This window comes from Moschus berezovskii, chromosome 10 (assembly GCF_049115385.1).
Source record: "Moschus berezovskii isolate FMDL1 chromosome 10, NW_MosBer_1.0, whole genome shotgun sequence".
Classification (NCBI taxonomy): Eukaryota; Metazoa; Chordata; class Mammalia; order Artiodactyla; family Moschidae; genus Moschus; species Moschus berezovskii.
In genome coordinates this window covers 103610076-103632700 of record NC_142469.1, presented here as the reverse complement: position 1 = coordinate 103632700, position 22625 = coordinate 103610076, and the positions used below count along the sequence as shown (strand labels likewise).

The window sequence follows — 22625 nt, the reverse complement described above, 5'->3', positions numbered from 1 at the left end:
CTTTCCAATGTCTGGGGCAGGATGCCTGAAAAACAAATTCAGAGTCATGCAGACGGGAAACTCTCTCTTTCAGCAGCTGAGAAGTAAGAAAGGAAACAGAGACAGCAGGAAGCAGCTAAACATATAGCGTCTACTGTAAACCTATAAACTGTCAGCCTAAGAATTTAATGAACATGGCTCCTTACTAAGGCCTTACTTATTCTTTATCCTAAGATGACTATGCATTCGCCAGACAACGTAGAGAAAGCTTGCTTGAGTTCTTTCCTCGTTTCTCAGGCTTTTCTGGGGAGTGAGAAGCTTGGATCACAGAAAGGGGAGTTGACCTTTGTTCTGAAAAGTCTGGGCTAACAAGTCCACGGATAGGTCTGGAGAACACCGTAAAGGACTTTGATTCGATTCGGACCCTGTTGTGCTCTCCGCTGACCCTCCGTCTTTGCAGAGGGATTCTGTCCTGATTCTTGACAATCAGCCTGGACTTCTTTGCACAGTTTGATGGCTTGTGTTTGTGCCTGCCACGTGGGGGGACAGGCTGGAGGAGAGAGGGTGCAGCTGCAAAGTCACTGAAGGCCACGTCCAGAGGTGGTTTGGGAGGCAGCTTGGGGAAGGGGTTGAGAGCACGGAGCCACCGTCAGGCTTTGCTTCGGGGCCGCTCGTGCCTAGAGCAGGGCGAGCAGGGCGAGGCCAGGGTGAAGGAAAGAGTCTCCTCGGCCACTGTCACCGTGCTCCCTGGGCTGAGGAGGCGCGTGTAGCGGGCTGCTTCTCCACTGTGTGTTTTCTCAGTTCTCCAGACGCTGTCTCGGTGGACCCCCTACCTGCGGGTCCCCAGTGGGGTTCGTGCCTCCCTTTCCGCTCCTCCCTCCCAGCTTTCAGCTTTCTGGAACCCCCACTGCCTCTTGGGGCACGGGCTCGCTGACTTGGACAGGGTGCCTAACTGGCACAGTTGCCTTTAACTTGTTGCATATCATGCCATTCCTGCCCCGGGCTCTATAGCTGTGCCAGGGAGTCATGCACCTCTGATGCCCACAGAAAGGGACCTACAGTAACATCCCAGGGGCAGCCCTCGGCCACCAGCAGACGCTACATGCTTCTCGAGTGTCAGGAAGCCTGGGGATCCTTCTGCAGGAAATGGGTCTCGGCAAACCGACCACGTGCTCTGATCACATGCCCACATCATGATGAAGTTGGGGACCGCACACTGGCACAGTCCTTTCTCCATCCTTTCCTCTTTCGTCCATCTCTAGGAACCTGGTTCTTTTCCATCCTTGACTTGGGTGAGGGTACCAGAATTGTTGAGTTCAGTTCAGTCGCTCAGTCGTGTCCAACTCCTTGCGACCCCATGGACTGCAGCACACCAGGCCTCCCTGTCCATCACCTACTCCCAGAGCTCACTCAAACGTGTCCATCGAGTCGGTGATGCCATCCAACCATCTCATCCTCTGTCATCCCCATCTCATCCTGCCTTCTCTCTTTCCCAGCATGAGTGTCTTTTCTAATGAGTCAGTTCTTCACGTCAGGTGACTGAAGTATTGGAGCTTCAGCTTCAGCATCAGTCCTTCCAATGAATATTCAGGTTGAGTTCCTTTAGGATTCACTGGTTTGATCTTGAAGTCCAAGGAACTCTCAAGAGTCTTCTCCAACACCATAGTTCAAAAGCATCAATTGTAGAAGAGGCTATCTCTCTCTTTCTTTTTTATATTTATCTGTTTGTCTGTACCAGGTCTTAGTGGCAGGCATATAGGACCTAGTTCCCTGACCAGGGATTGAATCTGGGCTCCTGCATTGGGAGCGTGGATTCTTAGATGCTGGACCACCTGGGAAATTCCAGGAGGCCATTTCTAGAAGTCTGAACGTGGAGGTTTATCTTACACCCCCCTGGAGCATCTTTGGGGCCTCTGTTGAACCCTCCAATGTAACATCTTCCTAAACACCCACCCATCAGAATGTAAAGATTACAGACCTCAGCTATTAACATTTCCATTCTCCTGGTGCTTAGAGCAATGGCTGGCACTACATATATATATTTGAACACATATTTGCTCAATGAGTAAGTAAATGAATGAAATCGCAAATGACAGCTCCTCCAGTATGACAGGTCAGTGCTTAAAAGGGTGGCTCTCCCAGGTTAAAGGGACTTTTCATGTGTACTTGCATGGTTTTTTTGCTAATTTTATTCAATTTTTCAGAATGTGAAATCTCTTTGAGCTATGACTTTTTAAAAAGGTTATTTTCATTTTTTCCTCTCTTTTTAAAAAAGGATTTTTATTGCTCATTCCCTGGGAGATTTCCAAACTTTAGTTAAAATTTCCAAACTTTACATTGTTTGTAACTCACATGGAAAACATCTTTAAAATGAAAAAGTACCATTGATTAACTTTTAGGCTACACCTAAACTTCTTTAAGCAACTCACTTGAAAAATTTGTGTAAATATTCTGTGTTATTAAAACAAATGGCACCATGCAAACTGCATAGAATAGCATAAGTAAAATAATTTGAAATCAGAACTACATTCTATTCAGCCCAGTATTCTGCCTCTCAATTTTACCAAGGGCTTGCGTGGGTTTTCTTTCTAATAATAACCTCAAAAATTGAAAGATGCCCATTTAAAATATAATTTTATTTATTTATATTCATTTATTTTAAATTGCAAATTTTTGTTAGTTGGGTTAACAACTCATTTCAATTCTACCAACACAAACAGAACAAATAATAAGTATTGTAATTAAAAATAAGTAGAGCTTAAGTTTTGTTTTGAATAGTGAGACCAGGGTACCATAATATCTGTGGCTGTTCTTTCCTTAGTCCATTTCTGTAAGTCTACTCTGTGTAAGGCACAGTAGGAGAAATTAAGGTCAGTATTAGAAAGCAGGGTTTGATTATACTGCATCCTTCTTAAAAAAAAAAAAACAAAACCTTCTGTATATAGATTCCCAGAATAGGCCAAAACAATTGGAAAGGTATTTGGAAAATTCAGGTTCCAGCTTCACTAGAGGATAAAAATCTCTTGGTTGATTAAGACTAAAACTTTTATCCTTATAATATTTAACTATGACTTATGCTTCTATTTCTGAAGATGCTAAAGGGTTCCAGACAATGGAGAAGCATTTTATGAATACCTATGTACCTCCTGAACTGTTTTAGACATTAGTGAGTGATACCAACCAGAGATGGAGCACTAACCCCAATCTCCAGGAACCCTCGAGGCCAGGTGGAGACAGAAAGCAGGTGGGAGATGAATAGAGAAGCAAGTGAATGGAAGTCATTCCTGAGGTGCTGGGTTAGTCTTGGGAGGCTTCCTGGAAGAGCTGCCCTGAAACTGGCCAAGAGAAAGTATTATTTCAGTTTAGGATAGTCATGCTTGCTAAACACATGCATACACACCCACACATACACGCACACACAGATTCATAATTAAAAAATACTCTTATTGCCTTCCAGTGGGGATGACAATTATGGTTTTCAGCAAACTTTACATGGTTCAGATGATGGTGGTGGTTATGATGGGAGTAACGATAGTCTCCAGATATATCACCTCAAGTCAGAATAATACCTTGTGTCAGTCAATCTCTTCTCTACAAAACTCTCATTCTAACGCCTAACTCTTCCCAATTTATTCAATCACTTCCTTAAGAAAACAGTAAAATAGAAAAGCACTTATAGTTTCTAGAAAGGAGACGGTTCTGCGTCGTCCACTACCACTTCTTGCAACTTAGAAAAAATATTCCAAGAGATGTTTATGAGTTTACTATTTAGTTTGAGTTTGGGGATGTGAAAAGTTCAGTGCTTTGACGAGTCATGACTTCATCATGAGTTGCTCTCTTTTGCGTCTTCAAATGCAAATCTTCCCACGTTGTGCCACAGAGTCCTCTTCATTTGACTGTGGGAAGCCCAAGGTGGAGCCGAAGAAATGTCCTGGAAGGGTTGTAGGCGGGTGTGTGGCCAACCCACACTCTTGGCCCTGGCAAGTCAGCCTTCGAAAAAGGTAACACCATTTCCAGAAATGATTTATTCCATCCTTCTGGGTACACTCTGCAAAACCTTGGGGTTGACATGTATACATATGTACAGATATACATATATATATACATACACATGACATATATACACTACTGTGTATAAAACAGATAACTAATGAGAACTACTGTACATCTCAGGGACTCTCCTCCATGCTCTGTGGTGACCTAAATGGCAAGGCAATCCAAGCAGGAGGGGCTATCTGTGTATGTGTTGATAGATCTGTATATGTGTATGCATATCTGTATATGTGTATACATATGTATGTGTATAACTGATTCACTTTGCTGCATAGCAGAAACTAACACAACGCGGCAAAGGAACTCTAGTCCAGTGAAAATTAAACAAACAGAAAACCTTTCTACATTCAACTAAATCCACATGTCCCCAGTATCAGAACCTGCCTTTCAGTTCAACAAAGGAGTTAGGAAAACTATAAAAAAATTTTTTTCTGTGTTTGTAAATTGAAGTATAGTTGCTGTACAATATTATATAGGTTTCAGTTTTGCAATATGCTGATTCACCATTTTTAAAGGTTATAGTCCATTTATCGTTATAAAATATAATGTAATAAAATATTGGCTATGGCCCCTATGTTGTACGATATATCCTTGTGGCTTATTTTATAACTAATAGTTTCTACCTTTTAATCCCCTACCCCTGTACTGCCCCTCCACTCTTCCTTATCCCTTCTCCCCACTGGTAACCAAAAGTTCCTTCTCTGTATCTGTGAGCCTGCTCCTTTTTTAAAATGTTCTTTTCTATGTATTTAATCTGAAAATAATTTGAAATTAGAATCTTTTTTTTTGATCTGGGTAGCTGTCATCAGAATTGTTAAATGTAGCAATTTACACTAAGTTCCAATACTGCTGGAAAAGTATGAAAGATGCTTTGAGGGTTTGTATAGATACCCACTGTGGCTTTGTAAAATGAAGAGAAAGGGATATTTTTAGAAATGAGACACCTCGTGGGAGAGGGTAAAGATAAAATTATCTATAATATTATATCACCGATGCAGAATCTTTCTCCCTTCCTTCAACAGTTTTGTGAACTACTGAATTTAATCAAAAGATGCTCATCCATATCAAAAACACCCCTTCTTCAATGGAGGGTGGCTCAGGATCGCCATAACTGAAGCGTGGTCATCCCCGTCCTCCAGGACCCAGACGGTTCTGGTGATCTTTGACTGGTGCTCGCCTTTGAGCAGTCCCTTTTCCTGGGTGTCCCATTCAAAGCACACACGGAAAACAGGCTGATCCGCCTGTTGCTGAGTCCTTATCGCAAGGCTGCACCAGTGCGCATGCGCCCAAACGCGGCGCTCTGTGGTCTTTCTTCTGTTCGCTGGTGAGATGCTGTTCCGGCCCGTTTCCTTCTGTGGCTGCGCTGGCTGTTCTTTTCTTTGTCTTACCATTTAGTAACTGCTTGCGGTACCTGATCCTGCGATACTGCTTTCACGTATTTCCTAGTCCCTCTTTCCCAAGCTGTGCTGGGGTCTGTTTCCTGATTGATAATTGCCTTGCTGGCTCACGTTCACTTGCATCTGTGTCTCTTCCATTATGATGGTCTTCAGAGCGGCTCACACGAGTTTTATGAGCTGTGTCGCATCCCAGCAGTTCTGCAATGTGAATGATTTAGGGGACGTTTCCCCCACCCCAAAGCGAACTTTCTCAAATAGCATGAGCAGATGCCCCGGAATCACGGGCCACTCAGGATCCCATTTGGCACCCTAAAGAATGACTTGTCAGGCCTTACATACATCTCCTCCAAAAGAACCAGAAGACACCTCAGTGGGCTGGAGTCCAGGGCCAAAGGGGCCTCCTGTTGGTGCCACGCTGCTTTGCTCCCCTGTGACCCTCAGCCCCACCCCACCCTGCACCCCGAGTGGCGGGGTGACCTCTGGAGGACACACTCACTGCAGGGAGCTCAAAACTCCTACCGTCCTTGCCGCCACCTTGTCCTTTGGGAACATTAGTGACCTCGAAGCAGAGTGAGCACCTCTTTCGGACTTTCTGTAGAATTAAGTCATCAGATTTAACTAAAATCCTGGCACATTTTCCTTCCAGATGGAGGCAGCACTTCTGTGGAGGAACTCTAATAGCCCCGGAGTGGGTGCTGACTGCTGCCCACTGCCTGGACAAGTATGTGTTAGGGGACCCCAGACGCGAAGACTTCCTTGTCTTCAAGACCCCCTGCCTCCTTTCTTTCATCTTCTCCCTCCCCTCTCTCCTCTCATCTCCTTCCCTTTCCTCCTTCCTCCCATGGTGGTGACACTGGGGCCGGGGGTGGGGGGTGGAGGTGAAGGGCAGAATTGCCAGGGCCGCTGGATGGGAGAGGAGGGGCTGTTTCTGGAGAGAAAGGAAGAAGGCAGACCCAGTCCGGCAGGTTGCAGCAGGATTGACAGCAAGACAGAGCAACCCTAACCCCAACCCTTTCACCACAAGGGGCGTTGGTCTCCCCAGGCTCCCCGACCTGGTGTCTGCCCCGTGCCAACCTCAGTGTTGGTTTCGTTCTTCCTCTGTGGTCTGAGAACCTTCCTTAACCGCCAGGTTCAGGAAGACCGTGAACTTGTTTCTTGCCATTCAGAGGCCTCCGATCGCAGGTAGCCGAGCGGGGAGGAGACGCGGTGTTTATGGCTCCAAAGGGCACCTGTCGCAGGGCTGGCCCCTATTTTGCTGCTAATGCGGATGTCTTCTCTAGCTCTTTAGGGCTGTCATCCTACAAGGTCATCCTGGGTGCACACTACGAGACCGCCCGGGAACAGAGTGTCCAGGAAATACCAGTGTCCAGGGTGTTCCTGGAGCCCACTCGGGCGGACATTGCCTTACTCAAGCTGAGCAGGTACTGGTTTGCCCACGACATTCATCTTGTAAGCCCTGAGAACTTTTGCTCATGGCTGGATTTACGAGCCATAACAGAGTTGTTTGGGGCTGGCACCAGCTAGGACCCCAAAGGCATCAGGCTTTGGGAAGAGCATTGACCTTCAAGTGAGGAAACCTGGGGTCAGCCCTGCTCGCCTCCTACGGGGGCTGGGTGAGGATGGAGGTGGGCGGCGGGGAGAATACAGGTGACGGTGACAGGTAAGGGGTTTTTCCCACATGGTCATGGCAAAGGCATTAGGACTCAGTTTCCTCACGTGGAAAAAGAGTGTGTTGAAACATGAGGTACAGGTTATCCCTACAATTCTCTCATGTAATAAGTTCCCCTGGGGCTTCCCTGGTGGCTCAGACGGTAAAGTGTCTGCCTACAATGAGGGAGACCTGGGTTCAGTCCCTGGGTTGGGAAGGTCCCCTGGAGAAGGAAATGGCACCCCACTCCAGTACTCTTGCCTGGAAAATCCCATGGACAGAGGAGCCTGGTAGGCTACAGTCCATGAGGTCGCAAAGAGTCGGACACAACTGAACGCCTTCACTTTCAATAAGTTCCCCAGTCAGCTAGTATACATTCATAATCAGAGAATTATTCAGTTATTCCAGGTTGACATTCTCTTTTCAACATAATAATATGCTCAGGGGAATCAAATGCGATTATGTATGTCAAAGCACTTTAAAAAAGAAAGGCAGTGCACACACACTCAAAATTCACAAGAGCACATTCGTCTTCCCGTCTCTGGTTTTACGTTTCCTGTTGAATGGGTGTTTTATTAAGTCTGACAAAATGATCCATTTTTTTTTTTTCTCTGTCACTTAAAAGTTAGCGGTATTTGGAAACAGGTCCCAAGAGAGTGAGCTAAATAAAGAGACAGTTATTTCGAGAATAGTCACAAGATGGACGGCCAAAATGGCAGGCTGTTGGATCCCAGGTGACAGGAGGTGGTGTGACTGTGAGGAGGACAGCCAGGCCAGTGTGAGGCCAGTGGTCAAGGGTCTGAGGAGGGTTCTCTGGGTCTGGGCAGAAATATGTCATGCATTTCCTGGGTCAGTCCACGGAGGAGTGACTCCCTCCTAGAAAGGGAAGACAGGGCCTTCTCAGCTTCTTCTCCTTTCTTCACGGTCCCTTGGGCCATCAGGAAGCTTGCTCCTCAAACAGGTGATTTGGCAAACGTGGGGTTCTGGACGTGTTCTCTGATAGACTGATATATTAGCGCTTCCGGGGACCTTTGGGAACTTCTCAGTCTTCGGCATTCCATGAGAGCAACCTATATGTGAGTGTGGGCCGCTCCTTGTGAGAGGCGGGGGCTCTTCTGGTGACCCCAAGAGGATGGTGGTGGTTCAGTCGCTCAGTCGTGTCCAACTGTTTGAAACCCCGTGGACTGTAGCCCACCAGGCTCCTCTGTCCATGGGTTTTCCCAGGCAAGGACACTGGAGTGGGTAGCCGTTTCCCCTTCCAGGGGATCTTCCCCACCCAGGGATCAAACCTGTGTCTCCTGCATTGGCAGCTGAATTCTTTACCACTGAGCCACCTGGGAAGCCCTACTAAAATAGAAATCAAGTCTAAAAAACTCAAAGTTCTGATGTTTGCTTCTCTGGAATTCTAAGGCATGCGAAAGTTTTTTTGTTTTTTAAACATACTACTTTGTTTATGCAAGGTGATGACTTCTAATCCTCTTTCATTTGGTGTCATGCATTGTATCGGATTCTTCTAGCCATGGTGTTGTGACATTTATGGGTGAGGAATCTGAGGACCCCAAAAATGGGACAGCTTGCTCCTGGTGACACGAGGCACTTGCTATTTTTAAAGCCCTGTGTTTCAGCTGGATGGTTCACCACTGATTGAAGCCCTGTTAACTTGATATAAAAGCGTGCGTGGTATAAAATCCCCATGGTGCCAGAATAGGCAAGAAAAGTCATCATCATCTCTGCTACCCCCTCTGGTTTCTTGTCCGCAGCCGGTACCTTTTAAACAAAACGTTCTATTTGTTTAGCTCGTAAGACACTATAGGCAACTATGAGGGTGCAGAGTTGTTTTCAGCTGTCGGTGAAGCAAGGAAATACCAGCTAGGAGGGCTCTGGGGCTCTGAGGCAGGTGGCATCCTATTGTGGGTAACCAACCAGTGACTTCCCTGGTGGCTCTGATGGTAAAGAATCCGTCTGCAATGCAGGAGAGCTGGGTTCACTCCCTGGGTCGGGAAGATCCCCTGGAGAAGGGAAAGGCTACCCCCTCCAGGATTCTTGCCTGGAAAATCCCATGGACAGAGGAGCCTGGTGGGCTACAGTCCATGGGGTCACAAAGAGTCAGACATGACCGAACAACGAACACTTTTACCTTTTCATCCAATGAATGGCAGAAGTCTCCCAGCCCAGCAGTCAAATGCAACTTTTGATGTTTTCGTTTCAGCCCTGCCGTCATCACTGATCAGGTAATCCCAGCTTGTCTGCCATCCCCGAATTACGTGGTTGCAGACCGGACAGTATGTTACATCACTGGCTGGGGAGAAACCCAAGGTAAGATAAATGTCGTGACTCACATGATGAACTGCTTCTGACCTGTAGCCTACATGAGAAAATGGGCATGTGTACCGATTTCTACCGGTGAATGAAGCCCACTCCCTTCCTGACTTTGTCTGGGCACATGCCTGGTCTCCATAATCGGACATCCGCAGACATGGCTGAGGGGAGGGACAGTGTTTCCTTGAGATTCTCAGCCCGTAAATCCAGTGCTGACACTGTCTCGGACACGACTGAGCAACTTCACTTTCACTTTTCACTTTCACACATTGGAGAAGGAAATGGCAACCCACTCCAGTGTTCTTGCCTGGAGAATCCCAGGGATGGGGAAGCCTGGTGGGCTTCCGTCTATGAGGTCAGAGTCGGACACGACTGAAGTGACTTAGCAGCAGTAGCAGCAGCAGATTAAGGGTGTTAGATTATTTACGAGAGCTTAACCACACAAAGTTCTTAAACATAGTGCGTGTCAACAACAAAATGATAGTTCAACCCGTCTCCCCAAATACCCACACAGTCTCCGTCTGTGTGGGGAGGCTGTTGGGGGTGGGGCAGACTGACCGCTGGGGGCAGAAGGAAAGGTCCCAGTTCTAGGAAGGTATTTGGCCTTGGTGAACGGGGTGAGGTAAAAGAGGGGACGTTTATGCAGGATCCTGGATCAGCACTCAAACTACAATTTGGGGATCCCGTCTTCCCTTTGCAATTTGTCCTGCATTATAATACAAATTATTGTTACATCCTTCAGACTCGGGCCTAGGAACATTATGGGATGTCTTAGATCTCTGCCTCACTTTCTTGGAAGTGCTGGTGGAGGACATCAGAGCAGAAGTCGGGAGCCCTGGAACCTAGTTCTGCCTCTGCCACTGGCTAGGGAGAAGGGACCAGTCACCTTACCTCGTGGTACCATTTGGCATCTAAACCCTCATCCATAAAATCCACGTTTTCAAATGATGTTCTGCATGTTAGCCTGTTTTCTCATCTGTATAATGCCATTGTGCGGATAAAGATAACATATATGAAGAGCTCAGTGCTTTGCAGATGGTATTTTAGCAGCTCCTGTGCTTCTTGTACAAGAGAAGGCGATGGCACCCCACTCCAGTACTCTTGCCTGGAAAATCCCATGGACGGAGGAGCCTGGTAGGCTTCAGTCCATGGAGTCGCAAAGAGTCGGACATGACTGAGCGACTTCACTTTTACTTTTCAGTTTCACGCATTGGAGAAGGAAATGGTGACCCACTCCAGTGTTGTTGCCTGGAGAGTCCCAGGGACAGGGGAGCCTGGTGGGCTGCCGTCTATGGGGTCGCACAGAGTCGGACACGACTGAAGCGACTTAGCAGCAGTGCTTCTTGTACAACCACAACCAGCATCACCGCCTCACATTATCACTGTCATGATCGCCACCATCGCCACGGACACCACCTTCACCCTCAGCATCATGATCAACCCCAACCCTCCCCATCATCCCCGTGACCACCGTCATCAGGAGACATCCCCTAACCTGTGTGTGGCTGAGCCCTCTTGGAACCCAGGCCTGCCAGACCCCCAAGCCCATTCACTGTTTCCTCCCCCACCACCCACACGTTTCTAACCACCACCTGGCACTGGACTCCCCTGTCTCTCCAGGCCTCATCTGAATGTCTAATTTGAGAAAATGATTCTTGATATTCATTGGACCAGAAGTCACAAAACACGAGTGAGGTCTGTGTACCGATTTTCTGTGCATCAGTAGTTACACTGGATCAGTCAGTGTTCTCAGCCTGTCCGTGTGAAGTAGAATTCTCCCCTTTAGTCTCCAGTCTTTCCCTGTATTCCAAAGCAAGGTAAGGGTTGATGTCCAGGGGGTCATTCAGGCCAGCCCCTTGTCAGCATTGCAGGGTACTTTCAGAGGCTTCCTTCTCCCTCCTGACTGCCGCATCCGGTCCCTGAAAGGGAAAAGTGAGTGAAGTTGCTCAGTCATGTCTGACTCTTTGCGATCCCGTAGACTGTAGCCTACCATAGACTGTAGCCTACCGGCTTCTCCATTGATGGGGTTTTCCAGGCAAGAGTCCCAGAGTGGGTTGCCATTTCCTTCTCCAGGGGATCTTCCCGACCCAGGGATTGAACCTGGGTCTCCCACATTGCGGGTGGACACTGTACCCTCTGAGCCACCAGTGAAGCCCCTTCAGGGCCCTCGGTCACATAGCCTCAGGCCCTCAGACGTGCCATCTGCATTGTGGCCACAGGATGGCAGCACCTCTGCACACAACAACTTCTGGTCAATTAGAGAATTTGTCCCTCGCACCACGATGTCTGTCTTGCTCAGAAAGCAGATGTCAGAGCAGGAGACTTTTAAATTAATTTTCAGCAAAAATTTTTTTGAGAAGGCTTCCCCATCCATGAATCTACTCAATTCAAACAATACATCCGCTCCTCGATGCTCCTGTGGTGAGGACCTTCCTCCCCTGCTGAAGCAGCCCGGGGCCTCGCCCCTCTTTGTCAAACAGTGGTCCTCTTATGAGCTCCGGGCAACTCCAGTGTGAGTTTTCTGAACGCAAGACAATTTTCCAAGTTTGTTCAAAGCCTTTGGAGAGGTAGTGCCTTATTTCTTGGCCGTTTCATGCTGGCAAAGCAAAGACTTTGTAAAACCCGTGAAAGCCGGGGTTGCAAAGTTGAAAAACTGGATTATTTGTGAAAACACTGAGACATACCTGGGTGTGTCCATCTGGAGAAACATCATTTCTTCTTGTGATCATGCAGGGGTTCCATTTCCACTTGCCAAAGTAAAACAGTAGTTTTTCTTACACACAAAAAAGAAATACAGTGGGGAAGACAAGCACGTGGAAGAGTCTTTACTGTCCCGAACTGGAAAAGGAGTGTAAACTTTACTTTTTAAACTATTGTGACGAGTACAATTCAGTGGCATTTAGTATATTCACACTGTTGAACAACCATCACCACTATTTGCAGAAATCTTCAGTTCAGTTCAGTTGCTCAGTCATGTCCAACTCCTTGCGACCCCAGGGACTGCAGCACGCCAGGCCTCCCTGTCCATTGTCAACTCCTAGAGTTCACTCAAACTCATGTCCATCGAATTGGTGATGCCATCCAACCATCTCATCCTCTGTCGTCCCCTTCTCCTTCTGCCTTCAATCTTTCCCAGCATCAGGGTCTTTTCAAATGAGTCAGTTCTTTGCATCAGGTGGCCAAAGGATTAGAGCTTAAGCTTCAGCATCCGTCCTTCCAGTGAATATTCAGGACTGATTTCCTTTAGGATGGACTGTTTGGATCTCCTTGGAGTCCAAGGGACAGAAATCTTGCTTCAGCCCAAAAGGAAATCCCAAATCCATTAGGTAGTCACTCCCCACTCAAATATTAATTATAAAGATGAATTATAAAATACTCACTATAAAGATGATTAAAGTCCTTACTATGTAATGTTGTGTGAAAAAAATGTGCAGTTTGATGTAAGGTAAAAGAAACATAAAAATCCTGGAAGAGAATATGTGAAATACATATGGTGGCACTAGTATTTCTCAATCTGTCATATATTAAAAATAAATTTCTCTGTAGTTTGGAAAAAGAAGCAGAAGATAGCCACACAAACAAACCTCAAAAATCCCATAAAGAAGCCCAGATTAATTAGGTCGTGGGAACATGAAACCTTATGTAAGATTTATACTTTCAAGGGTCAAAAAGAAAAAAAAAAAAGAATGCCAGTAGTTTCGGGAACTGACTCCTCGTCTTCTGCAACCTCATGGACTGCTCTGCTGTTCTGGAAGGTCCCGTGTGGACATGGTTCGGATCCAGTAACCCTTTCTTTCATCTTTCTAAACCCAGGCACTACCGGTGCGGGCCGCCTGAAGGAAGCGCGGCTGCCCGTGATTGAGAACAAGGTGTGCAATCGTTACGAGTATCTCAACGGGAGGGTCAAGTCCACGGAGCTGTGTGCCGGCGATCTGGCTGGAGGCACCGACAGCTGCCAGGTAAGAAAAGACGAGAGAGGTCAGCGCTCGCCTTGCGCCGGCCTGCCTCGGCCCCTTGGACGTTTCAGCCCCCAAGCAGCCAACTCGAGCAGGATTGTCAGTCGGAGGCCACCGTCTAAACGTTGCCCAGAAACCTTTAACGCATGTCTCTGATGATTGACTCAGATCATCAAGGGTGATTTCTCGGCCCTTGAGTTCCAGGCTGGTTGTAAGGGCGTAGTCACGTCACGGTCACGGCCCCCACCCCTCTGGGAGGATGCTGGTGGGTAGGACCTTTCCAGGAGGGAAGGGAGGTCGGTATAAGACAAAGGCCCCCTGCACCCTCTTTACAATTGTTCTTGGGGTTACCCTCCCTAAGAGAAACCCCCAAAATTTGAAGGGACGAGTTCAATTCTCATAAAGGATTTCCTGCTCCCAGGAAACACTAAATGGTATGGTTTTGTTGAATATACTTTGCTAAGTACTGAAGCACAGCAGATGTTCAAATAATAGGTTAGTAAGGAAAGTGAAAGTCAGTCATGTCTGACTCTTTGAGACCCTGTGGACTGTAGCCTACCAGGCTCCTCCATCCATGGGATTCTCCAGGCAAGAATACTGGAGTGGGTTGCCATTTCCTTCTCCAGGGGATCTTCCTGACCCAGAGATCGAACCCGGGTCTCCCGCATTAGCGGGCAGACGCTTTACCCTCTGAGCCACCAGGGAGGCCCCTGGTTAGTAAGGAAAGGAGTATTAAATACTGGGAAAACGTGCATTTAGGTAATGGAAGGATGGTATCCCATAATAAAAGGATGGATGCTTAGTCCCCTCATCACTTTCCCCTCCCTCTGTACAGGGTGACAGTGGTGGGCCTCTGGTCTGCTTTGAGAAGGACAAATACATTCTACAAGGAGTCACCTCTTGGGGTCTTGGCTGTGCACGCCCCAATAAGCCTGGTGTGTATGTTCGTGTTTCCACCTATGTTCCTTGGATTGAAGAAACTATGAGAAGGCATTAATTAGATGGAAGAGACTGAAGCACCAACGGTTCTAGAAGCTGGAACATGGGTAGGGAATTTAGCATGCTCAGAAATAATTGACAGTAATCAAACCAAGCGAGACGCTGTCCTTAGCTGCCATCTACTACCAAAACCTCAACATTTATTTGTGACGTTGTGAATAACGTGTCCCTGACTGTGGACTGCTGGATCCTGTAATAACAAGGCAATACAGCTATGACATTCGTTGAAAATAAACTCGGTACTTCTTTTGATTTAACTCTTTGATTTTCTTTCATTTCATGTTCTTCGTCCATCCTACCAATTGTAAATAATATAGCTCTTTACAGACCTGAAAGGTTTTGTTCTCCCTCATAAGGAATGCAGTACCAAGAAGCCTGTAAGATCAATAGAGAAATCCTAGTAAGTCACCCATATATTCACCCTGACAATGAAGGATGCCTTGGCATATATCTTTAATGTCTTTATTTTTGGCACTGGGATGAATGTGTTCAAAGCTGCAATGTGGGGAATCATGAGAACAAATTCTACTCTTGGGAATAAAATCCGTTACTGACAGCTTGGCTCAAGCCTGGCACAGGAGACCCTGGGCAGAGAGTTGGAAACCAGGCAATGGAAGTGTTATAACACCAGACCAGCAAAGAGGCTGAATGTTATTCTGGGCCACACATGGGTCTAGGAACGGTGCCAGGAGCCTGGAAAGGAGCAGCGAACACATAATGAAGGTGGACCACCTAATTTCCATCAGTCATTGGCTGCCTGGATACATGGTATACTCTGTCACATGGGAAGCGTGTTTTACAGCGACGCATGTTCAGAAAGAAGAGAACAGATGAAACTGATTTTTCTTTACAATTTATGTATACTTTTTATTGTTATCAGAATTCAAATGTCAGCTCAAAATACAATTCCAAGGTGATAATACAAGGAACAACGGTCATCTCTAGCAGAGATGGAAAGGAAGCAGAAACGCCAGTGTGTATGGACAAAGGGTGAATGCAGGCAGGGCCAGGTTCTCAGAGGATGGCATTTATTTCATTGGAAAACAAAACACTCACCTTCAATTCTGATGTGCTTTAAGGCTTAAAAACTTATTTTACAATCAGCACATACACTGTACATGTTGTCACATGTTCATATAGAAAATTTTCTTCCTCACTGGCAAAGTTACCCTTTGGCTCCAGTTTTACCGGCCCACCCAAAATAACTCATTAAACAATTTTGCATGAGATACATACTGAATCTGAAAATATAACAAATATAACACATAAAGCAGAACATCATAAAGACAGCATTTTTTTGTGTGTTTAAACTCCACATATTGAAAGTCTCAGAAACAAAAAAGGAAGATCAAATTGCTTTTTAGTACTTCTAAAGTCATCTGTAAGACTTTTGCTAATTCTTCTAAACATGACTAGAACTGACCTTTCTTTAACACTAAAATGTAAGCTTCTCCCCAAGACAGGTTAAAATTGTCAAGATGAATGAATTCTGCGCATAGTTTTCACTCTTGACTGTGGGCACCATCATAGAACTGCACTTACATATAAGAAAAGTATCCCTTTATGATTAAAATCGTAAGACCCATGAAATCACAATCCATGGGTTTCATCAGTAAAAAACTGAATAGGTGGCTCTCAGTATCTACTAAAGGAGAATCAAGATTATCCTGACTCATGTCTCGGGACCAAGTCTGATTTTATAAACAATACAGCCGAATCCTCAACTTGCACAGATTTGTTCTTCTGGAACGAGAGCTGAACATGCCTGCAAACCCAGGTGTTGCAGGAGCTTATGGAGTTCCAGGTGCTAAAAGAGAAAGGCTCAGAGTCATATGACCCGAGGTCCTTGATTCAGCTTCTTTAAGAGGCTTCCCAAATCTTCCTCCACCCTGGAATCTTCAGAACACTTAGTTCAGAGCCTCAGTTTGTGCATCAGATTTGATGAGCCTATTTCTGTACACTTTCCCCAGATCCTTGGTTTGCACGTCCTGCCTTCTTGATGGAGCCGTCATGAGAACTAAGTGGGGCTTCTCTTGTCTCCCCATAAGTCAGTGGGTCAGAGACTCTGCCCCAGTGAGAGAAAAAGACCTCAGGAGAAGCTGTGCGTGATGTGGCCTCTTGGCTCTCCCAGCCACATGTTCATGTTCCCAGAAACTTGGACAGCACGATATGTCCTGATTCATCCGACATTATATACAAATACTCTGGATAGTTTGACTGTCTTTGTAAAGTATTAAAAACACTTGAAGCTGCAGCGCCGAAATGGACACACACAACGTCTCTGCAAGGCACATTGGTTCCTTGGCGGGGACCAGCCTGAATAGCTCCTTCCTTGCATCTTTGGCAGGAGCCTCAAAGGTGAGAGCTTGAAATCTGGGGTTTCTTTTTCCTGCCACACTTACAGGAATGTGGACTAACAAAACAAAGGAGAAAAGAGAACTCAATGAAAGATTATACTACTATTGAGAGGAAGTCTTTATTACTATTCAATACCGTAGTTGGTTTTGATCTAATACACTCAAGCATAACTGCTCATAAAAACCTGCCTTGAAAGGAACAATGAACTCTTTCCAACCTCATTTTTCACCTGCTCTCAGACCCTAGGCAGGAGTTAATTAGCATATATAAATTCTTTATGACTTTCTACCCTGTAACAGATGGTTTGGAAATGAGCTGCTGATGTGAACAAAAGAAAGGAGAAATTTAAAAATGATTAAGTGCTGTTTTAGAGGGAAAATGATAACAAATTTCAGTAACTTGGGCTAAGTAGTTTTCTTTTTTCCCCCACAAGTAACTACAGAATGCAATCAATGTGCTTAACTTATAGAACTGTAGATCAGACTTTGATTAGGTGTTTTTTCAAGGGTAGGGACTAGGAATAATTAACTTACCCAATTTTTATTATGAAAAGTTACAAACACAGAAAAAAATTAAAGAGGAATTCATGTAAGTTGAATTTTTGTGGCCTAATTCTTCCTGTTTATATGTCGGTTGAATATTAATTTTTCCTGCACACCATCCAGCTGGCCTTCTCATCTCCAAAGCTCCATCTCTTCAAATTGTTTAATTCTATTTTTAACATGATTGAATTGGCAGAAGTGTGTGTGTGTGCGCGCGCGTGCGTGTGTGCACGCGCGTGCGTTCAGTCATGTCCGACTCTTTGCAACCCCCTTGACTGTAGCCCACCAGACTCTTCTGTCCATGGATTTCCCAGGCAAGAATACTGGAGTGGGTTGCCGGTTCCCACTCCAGGGGATCTTCGCAACCCAAGGATCAAACCTGAGTCTCTTATGTCCCCTGCACTGGCAGGAGGGTTCTTGATCACTAGTGCCACCTAAAATGACCCCCTCTCCCTCCACACTGTTCCTGATGAGTTTGAAAATCTGACCTCTGACTGGTTTGGGGATCAAGAATGGGTCTGTCACTCTCACTGTGGAAATGAGTGGCAGTAAGTGGGATCGAGTCAAAAGGAAGAATGCAGTCCCTCTGGTTGGACTGTTGGCACAGAGGGTCTTCACCACGAGGGCGGCAGGTGTGCAGAAAAGGACTCTGCAGGACTGGGACTCGGACGTCTTAAAACTCCAACGACACATCACAGGCTTGTGCATCCAACAGTCAGCGCTGATCTCCTCCTTATATTCGACCCTGTGATCCTGGCTGACGCCCTCCTGGGTGTCCCAGCCCTGAACAGACCCTTTAGGGCCTGAGAAGTTACCTTTAAAGTCTGGATATCTTATTCGAAGATGATCCTGTTCCCTTTCTCACCATTTCACCTGCTTCATCTAACCTTCAATATTCTCCTCTCCTTCCAGCTTCTAGCATGACCGCGATTGGAGGGAGAGGACTGGATAACCGCCACACTGATCTGGCCCCAGTACCCTGCCACAAACCAAATAATTATGATGCCACAGCCAGCAGAACGTTTATCCTTTCTGGATAAAGCAAGACCTTCCCATGGTGTAATTCTTGAAAGGACAGTTTTATTAATAACACCTGTTATACATTTCTTAATTGAGGTTTATAAAGTGGCAGTATCTTCGAGAGACTCTCCCACTTCACCTCAGCCTTCGAGCAGCATTAGAAGTGCAGTCCGTTGCTCAGTCGTGTCCGACTCTCTGTGACCCCATGGACTGTAGCCCACCAGACTCTGCTGTCCATAGACCTCTCCAGGCAAGTGGAGTGGGTAGCCATTCCCTTCTCCAGGGGATCTTCCTGACCTAGGGATCGAATCTGGGTCTCCCACATTGCAGGCAGATTCTTTACTATCTGAGTCACCACGGAAGCCCCAAGTAGCTTTATTTTAGGGTAAAACCTAGGTAGAGCTTTGGTTGAGGCTAAGCCATTAGCTATCAGTTTACTTACAAACAAGCATAAGCATCTGACTGAGTTACTTCATGGGACAAATATCTACCTGTCCTCTGATTGGCTGGTTCTGTTAGAAGTCAGCTGGTGGGTTGATTTCAGTACATGGCTAAGATTTTCTTAGCAAAGTTCTGAGATGATTCGTCAATGTGGTTCTTCAGAATAGCATCAGGAAATAGGACAATGAAATCAATGTATATGTTTTAAAGTCTGGTTGAAATACTTGGAAGACACTTAGCAATGGTTGTCTATCTCCAGAGAGGGCGATGCTGCTGCTGCTGCTAAGTCGCTTCAGTCGTGTCCGACTCTGTGCGACCCCATAGACGGCAGCCCACCAGGCTCCCCTGTCCCTGGGATTCTCCAGGCAAGAACACTGGAGTGGGTTGCCATTGCCTTCGCCAAGGCACGAAAGTGAAAAGTGAAGTTGCTCAGTTGCTCAGTTGTGTCCAACTCTTGGTAACCCCATGGACTGCAGCCTACCAGGCTCCTCCATCCATGGGATTCTCCAGGAAAGAGTACTGGAGTGGGTTGCCATTGCCTTCTCCCAAGAGGGCCATGGTACCTCATTAAAGAGGATATGAAGAGAGAAATCTCCAGTTCTACTGGGATATTCTTGTTATGAAGCTACTCACAATCAAGCAGGATAGAGCCTAAGATAATGAAACTACCCCAGGGCTTCCCTGTTGGCTCAGTGGTAAAGAATCCACCTGCCAGGGCAAAAGACATGGGTGTGAGCCCTGGTCTGGAAAGATCCAGAGTATCTGAGCCCATCCATGCACCATAACTACCAAAGCCCAAGAGCCCTACAGACTGTGCTCTGCAACAAGAGAAGCCCCCGCAAGGGGAAGCCCACACACCGCAACTAGACAGTAACCCCCACGTGCCACAGCTAGAGAAAAGCCCACGCAGCCACGAAGACTCAGCACAGCAAAAATAAGTAACAAACAACAGTCACAACTGTTCACTAGGCAATGTCAACCCCAGATCTAGCACAGAGAAGTTGCCAAGTCTTTCTGAGCATAAAAAAGTGAGGACGAGAACCCTTTTGGACATCATCACTTTGAGCATGAAATGACACACGTGAAACCATTGATCACTTACACAGGATCCTAAAAGTTGTCAGTTTCTAATCTCTACCCAGTCTGCCAAGTGACGAAGAAAACTGCCGTGAGGTTACTAACATCTCCATCTTCTCATAAATATGTCTGATAAAATTTAGAGATCCATATCCTTAATTTCCAGGTCATTGTTTTAGAAGAAGACTGATTTTTATTTTTCAAATTAGCTGTTAAATTATTTGTTTAAATTCACAAATGAGGACTTCCCTGGTGGCCCAGTGGTTAAGACTCCGAGCTTACAATGCTAGGGGAGTGGGTTCGAGCCCTGGTCAAGGAACTAAGATCCCACATGCCAAAAAAAAAAAATTCACATAAAATAAAATTTAGAAATAATACAAGACCATGTTGTCGTAATTTTAAAAAATTGAATGATGCAGAAGTCTATGGGGTATAAAATAAGTGTTCTCTCTTCTGCACCCCTTTCCCCAACACATTTCTACCCCAGAGGGTATATTTTATCATTTTAGGTCTTTCCCTAGACATTTCCATTTTCATAATCTCTCTTATTTTTATTATGAAACATTTCAGAGAAAAGTAGAATGTATGTAATGTGATTTTTTTATATAAAATAAGTTTTATGTTTAAATGTTGGCTGGTATTAACTTTCTCTGTGTGCTATTTAGACGCCCTTCCCCTAAACTCAACCTCTTTCTCCTTCTCCTGTTTTCTCTCTGCTATCATCTATCTGTCATCACCTGACTATCATTTATTTTCCCATCTAGCTATAGAGAGGGATGACTCTTGGTTTTGTTTTTTAATAAATACTATAACACATTGTTCAGCGACTTTTCACTTTGTAATCCACCTTGAAAATCTCTTCATGTCTTTCATATATCCATATTTCCACTATTTAAATATCTGTGTAGCAATCCATTTTATGGATATATTATCATGGTCACCATTGGCTGCCCACGGATGCACATTTAAATTATTTCTGTTTCGTCCAGGCATCAATCCTGTTCCTTTAGATTCCGAGTTTTCACACCTTATTTGGAAATATTTCTCTCTTCATAATCACATTTAAAAAATAAACATGCTCATTTCCAGATTTGTTTTACGTTAACCTTTTAAATCGACTTTTGAATTTTTTGCTTAAGATGCGAGCCAGGGCTTGACTACCGTGCCCCTTCCCCACACGCGGTGTCCTCAGCCCCGCCCCCTCCCAGCGGGTTTGAAACGCGGCTTTCAATCAGGGTGTGCCGGCTTCCGTCTCGTACCTGCTAAGCTTCTCCACGTCGTCCACTGTTTCTGGCAAGGCGATGCCCTTGGTTTCAGGCAGGAGCATCACAAGAGCACCACAGACAGACGCCAGGGTACCTGTGGGACAGGGAAACGGCGTTTCGGGCCCCAGATGGCACAGCCACCCGCATCGCCCCCGCGCCCCCTGGAAGCCGCTGCGCTCACCGCGCGAACCCCCGCGCCTGCGGCAGCGCCCCAGCGAGGTCGCCGCGCCCAGCTCCCCAGCGACCCTCCGTCGTGATCTCACAGGTCCTCAGCGTCCTCAGGCCCTTGACAGCCCCGCCGCCCCTGCGCTCTTGGCGTCCATCCATATACTCATCTCACGATTATTTACCCGGGACCTACTAAGTGCCGAAGACTGAGAAGCGCCCGCCTCCTACTTCAGGGGGGAAACAGAGGCCACTACGGAGGAGCCCCTCAGCATCCTTTGGCTGCCCCCGGCCCTGCCCTGCTCCTATCGCGTGACCCGGCAAGGCTGGTCCCCACGTCTGCCCAAGAGCAGCTCTTGGAGTCTTTTGGGCTCCTCGCTGTAGGGGTTCATCCTCTCTTTCCAGCAGCTTTACCCCACTGGTGATGCCTTGAAACGTATTCAACTCTCTCCTCTCTGCAGGGCCTTCTCGCAACCTCACACGACCCTCTAGCCACCATCCTCCTGTCTTAGAACTGAAATCCTTGAAACACCATTATTTCTTGTTTTCTCTGAAAGTTGCTCAGTCGTGTCCAACTCTTTGTGACCCCATGTACTATCCAGCCCGTGGAATTCTCCAGTCAGAATACTGAGTGGTAGCCTTTCCCTTCTCCAGTGCATCTTCCCAACCCAGGAATCGAACTGGGGTCTCCTGCATTGCAGGCAGACTCTTTACCAACTGAGCTATCAGGGACATATCTTCATATTCTAGTGCTGTGCAGGTAAATACCTAACAACTGGCTCTCCAGGAAACAAAGTCCTGATTTTCAGCGTTGGCCTATTTCCATGGTGTAAATATGCCCGTTGTGGATGTGCGTCATTCATACCGGCAACGCAGCCTTGCGGGTGAGGCCCTGGGGAGGTGGGCAGCAGTATCTGCACCATGGACTCCAGTGCACACACCAGCCTCAAGGTCAGACACAGCAAAGCTCAATGAATCAGAAACCGAGCAGATGTATTTATTACCCCTGTTTTTCATCTCGTATACTCAATTTTTAATGATAACTGTTAGTCACTCCAGAGAAGGCAATGGCAACCCACTTCAGTACTCTTGCTGGAAAATCCCGTGGATGGAGGAGCCTGGTGGGCTGCAGTCCATGGGGTCGCTAAGAGTCAGACACGACTGAGCGACTTCACTTTCATTTTTCACTTTCATGCATTGGAGAAGGCAATGGCAACCCACTCCAGTGTTCTTGCCTGGAGAATCCCAGGGACAGGGGAGCCTGGTGGGCTGCCGTCTATGGGGTCGCACAGAGTCGGACACGACTGAAGCGACTTAGCAGCAGCAGCAGTTAGTCACTCAGTCACGTCCAACTCTTTGGTGACCCCATGGACTGTAGCCTGCCAAGCTCTTCCATCCTTGGGATT

General features: G+C 46.4%; 2 protein-coding genes across 2 annotated transcripts in view; one reads left to right on the top strand and one right to left on the bottom strand.

Annotated features, from left to right (window-relative positions):
- Positions 1-14349, top strand: part of PLG (plasminogen) — a 49476-nt gene extending 35127 nt beyond the window's left edge. Inside the window, exons 14-19 of the mRNA XM_055433560.2 lie at positions 3860-3980; positions 6076-6150; positions 6710-6850; positions 9287-9393; positions 13210-13355; positions 14188-14349. Of these exons, the coding sequence (XP_055289535.1) occupies positions 3860-3980; positions 6076-6150; positions 6710-6850; positions 9287-9393; positions 13210-13355; positions 14188-14349 (752 nt within the window). The remainder of the gene's footprint in view (positions 1-3859; positions 3981-6075; positions 6151-6709; positions 6851-9286; positions 9394-13209; positions 13356-14187) is intronic.
- An 871-nt stretch (positions 14350-15220) lies between these two features.
- SLC22A3 (solute carrier family 22 member 3) overlaps positions 15221-22625 on the bottom strand; it is a 100498-nt gene continuing 93093 nt past the window's right edge. Inside the window, exons 10-11 of the mRNA XM_055433399.2 lie at positions 21049-21148; positions 15221-16764 (exon numbers count right to left, since the gene is read on the bottom strand). Coding sequence (XP_055289374.1) covers positions 16704-16764; positions 21049-21148 — 161 coding nt within the window. The 3' untranslated portion in view covers positions 15221-16703. The remainder of the gene's footprint in view (positions 16765-21048; positions 21149-22625) is intronic.